This window comes from Portunus trituberculatus, chromosome 41 (genome assembly GCF_017591435.1).
Source record: "Portunus trituberculatus isolate SZX2019 chromosome 41, ASM1759143v1, whole genome shotgun sequence".
NCBI classification, from domain to species: domain Eukaryota; kingdom Metazoa; phylum Arthropoda; class Malacostraca; order Decapoda; family Portunidae; genus Portunus; species Portunus trituberculatus.
The window spans coordinates 15,838,441-15,842,685 of NC_059295.1; the positions used below are offsets into that span (position 1 = coordinate 15,838,441).

A 4,245-nucleotide genomic window follows, 5' to 3' on the forward strand; every position below is an offset into this window, starting at 1 on the left:
TTATTCTGTGTATTGTTTCTTTATTTCATAGATTTTGTCTAACACAAGGTGGTTTCCAGTGTACAGTTAGTTTCTCAATGGTTGCAGTTATAATAATCCACATGTCTAATATTTACTGGTTGTCTAATCAATACTCATCCGAAACGAAATTTTGCGAGTTATTTCTCCTTTCTTAATTGATTCGTGGCAGGTTTATTTCAATGCATGTTCAACCCAAAGGAGCATGTTCTGTATATCATTGTACATTATGTTTATTTCCATGCTCACCCATCTGAAGCTAAACTTGAAAGCTTGGTCTTTTTTTTTTTTTTTTTTCTTTGATACAAAAAGTATTACTAGTATAGGGTACATATAACTAGCTTTAACAAATATTATACATCATTATTTAGGCCTCATACATTATATTACTGTTCATGTTCATCCATTTTCTATAACTAATCTAGTCTACTTGATATTTCATCGACTCAATATAAATGTCTCAGTTAACACGCCGCCTTTTTATTTATTTATTTTTTTTCTACGCATTATCTAGTCCCAATGTGCAATATTTTTCTTAAATTTTTATTCATCTGAATCTTAATTCATACTTCTAGCGGTGATCTCAAGTAATAAATCAATTTTTATCTTTTTGTCGCAACTTACTTCGTCGAAATAATCCTATTTAATCCGGTCAAAGTACCCTCCTAGTGATATCGAACGTCTGTCAGTTATGGCTTATATGCTGATAGCGGCACCAATGACCAAAAGTGACTTATTAATCATTCGTCTTCGGAGACAAACCATCATTCAAATATCAGTGCTAGAATCTATTACTTTATCTTTAAAAGGAAAGCAATTGTTTATTACTTAAGGCGTGGAATACTCAGATGACAGTAATGCGCCGACCAGTAAGGCTGAGAAGAGAAGATGGCTAAGTTCGATATATAATTCAAAGACCAATACGAGCACCGATCAAGGAAGCCAGTAGATCGGTAGAAGAAATTAAACCTTACAGTCCACAATAAATACCTTCACTAGTTCAAATGCTACGAATATTCTACGTACTTCAAGAATAGGTATGCCTAACAAGGACGACGTTAAAACTACCTACAACAAGACTTGGATTCCTCGATCGTTGGCCCTTCTTCCTCAGGTACTGAAAGGCATACAGGAGTTTACACCTAAATGACCGCCTTCAAAAATTCGGTCAGTTATCCCTCTGGTGAATGAAGCAGGCCGGCTTTCAGTTCTGTCCCAACAAAAGATGAAGTGAACCACGTGCACCCCCAGACGCCGCCAGACATCTGTGAACCTATTGTGGCGTGGGCCGAAGCAGCAGCTGTGCCACCCGCCGCCACGCTATCGATTCAACAGGAACACCTCTGCCGCACTTTGCCGGTATTCAAGTCAGTATTCCTCTGCAAGTACGGCACGTCACCACAAGGCTAACACTCACCTAAGGCCTTCATGAACTCGTCGAAGCCCTCGGATGTTTCCATCTTGTACTTTCCCACGATCTTGGCCATTTTCGTTGAGTTGGATGGCGTGTGGCGGTGCTGTACTGCTCTACTGCCTGGCTTCCCTACGACTGGTGACGAACTCGGCAAGGATTGACTGCTCTTGCCCACACGTGTTCTAAGGCGGGAGTTACCAGATGTCGCCCACCATTCAGAATATCGCTGCTGCTCCCACCGTGATGCTTGTCGTGTATATTACGATAACTGTGGTGTCCTTGTCGTGGGAAGCCCAGCAGTTTTTGGTGGTAAGCTCATAATTGGTCTTTTTTTTTTTCTTGTTGGATAAATAAACGTATGAATTACAAGACAATCCCCTTAATTCTTACTTATATGTTTATTCTTTTCTTAATTCTATTCGTGAACTGTTAAACTAATTTATTCATCTGGCTTTTCTTTTTTTGACGAATAGCCTTCCTATATACTTTGATGCATGAGTTATTTTCTTAATATCTACTTATAACTATATGGATTCTCTCTCTCTCTCTCTCTCTCTCTCTCTCTCTCTCTCTCTCTCTCTCTCTCTCTCTCTCTCTCTCTCTCTCATCGATGACGAAAGCTATATAGTTGTGAGTTTTCTAATCCTGTTTATTTGAAATGTAATGTAAATAATGATGATATGTTTGTTCAGTGTTTTTAGGGAAATATCAAATTACACATTCACAAGGTAACTGAGGCAACATATATATATATATATATATATATATATATATATATATATATATATATATATATATATATATATATATATATATATATATATATAATCAGCGCGTATTTCCTCAGTTTCGAAGTCTTCTTTCTTCTTCAATTTTCTTTTCTCTTTCTTTCTTTCCTTCTTACTTTCTTTTCCTTCTTACTTATTTTCATACGCGTTTTTATCTATTCAATTTTAGTTGACTATTTTTTTGTTTTTGTTTGTTTTCATTTCCTTTCTTTATCCATTAATTTCTTTTAGCTGTTTATTTTTCATTTATTTTTTTTCACTTTCTTCTATGTTGCTCTTTTTTCTTTATTTTTTCCCTTCTGTAATGAATTTATATGTCTAATTGTTTCAGTGGCACAGAGGAATCTCAGAAAAATTCCTACTATGTCCTCGAGGTACAGCGATCGTTTCAGAAATAAACCCCTTACAATATACCATCCTATTAATCCAATACTCCATCAAAGCAGACTGTATTATGCTTCCTGGTCGAGCTCATCACACACACACACACACACACTGAGCTCGTTCCGTAGAGTAACGTCTGGCTGTCTCGTCAGAGACTGCAGCAGATCAAACAGTGAACAGATCAAACAGTGAACACACTTCCAAGTAAGCCACAATCATATGATAATCATCTCATCCTCTAGTGACGCCATAAGATTGTTGCACATGCTATACCAGTAGCATACACGACTTGAGCTAACTGACTTTGCATTATTCATTTCTTTCCTCACTTCATCATGTCACGTGGTGCTAAACCAAGCAACTAAGCGTTTTGTTGTTGTTGTTGTTGTCCTTCGCCAGTTTTTCCCTCTTACATAAAAAAAAAAAATGTTGTGTAGTCTTGTATATAGTATCCAATTTGCAAACATTTCAACATTTTATCTCTCATAATTCTAAACAGGCTCTACCAGTAACATGCAAGATAACAAGGTTTTCCAGACTGTCTGCTTGATTCTACGTAATGATATACCGAAAACATAACACCAATGGGGGAAAACCAGCCATGAAAGTTCCCTAATCATTCCTGTTATTTTTAAAGACAACCATGCTGATGTGTTCATGGTGTCACTCTTCTCTCATCACGTACAACCTCCCAAGTGAATGTGTTTGCTTGTTCTTCCTTTGTGTTTCTTTTGTTTCATCCCACCACGAATGTTTATGTTAGTGAGTTGCGGGACGATTTCATCTTTTAGTATGAAGGTTAGCAAGACTGTTTAGACTGCTTACATGATTCTAGTGATGGTTTGAAAAAAATATTGCATTGTCACTGGGGAGCCAGCCATGGGAGCCGTTCAATCATTCCTGTAACCCTTGAAAACAATCCTGCAGGAGAGCTTCGTTTAAAAAGAATAAAGTTCTTACCATGGTTTCCTTCGTAGCTTATCACGTACAGTTTTCTTGGAATGGAAGGCTTACGTATTCTTCCTTTGTGTTTCTTTGTCTCATTCCTCATTCTTAACTTATCACGTACAGTTTTCTTTGAATTGATGCTTCCTTGCTCTTCCTTTGTCTTTCTTTTTCATCCCATCACGAGTGCTTGCGTCAGTAAGCTACAAGGTGTTGAGTAATGCCAGGACGAGACAGAGAAAGTAGTGGTGTCTCCCAGAAACATGCAGAGGACTCACCAAGGTGGGTCTCAATCTGTGGGAAAATATAATGTGATATTCCATGTATTTGCTGTGAAGGAAAGTTTGAGAATGCTCTTCCATTATCTTCACAGGAAATACTAGCAAGAAAAGTTTGTAAATATGTTCTTCGAATCGTCAGTCTGTACGAGTAACGTTGGTCACTGCAGCTGAATTTATTTCCTGTTTCATTCGTCATTTACCACAGCAGCTTGCCTCTCTTGTAAGAGCACTCTCTCTCTCTCTCTCTCTCTCTCTCTCTCTCTCTCTCTCTCTCTCTCTCTCTCTCTCTCTCTCTCTCTCTCTCTACTACTACTACTACTACTACTACTACTACTACTACTACTACTACTACTACTACTACTGTTACATTCTTTTCATCTCCCTTTGTTACTAGTGGAAATAACCGAAATATTGA

At 37.6% G+C, this 4,245-nt stretch overlaps 1 protein-coding gene across 1 annotated transcript in view; it reads right to left on the reverse strand.

The window, feature by feature from the left end:
- LOC123517084 (sodium/calcium exchanger regulatory protein 1-like) overlaps positions 1 to 1,765 on the reverse strand; it is a 36,570-nt gene extending 34,805 nt beyond the window's left edge. Inside the window, exon 1 of the mRNA XM_045276955.1 lies at positions 1,436 to 1,765. Coding sequence (XP_045132890.1) covers positions 1,436 to 1,505 — 70 coding nt within the window. The 5' untranslated portion in view covers positions 1,506 to 1,765. The remainder of the gene's footprint in view (positions 1 to 1,435) is intronic.
- Positions 1,766 to 4,245: the final 2,480 nt, after the last annotated feature.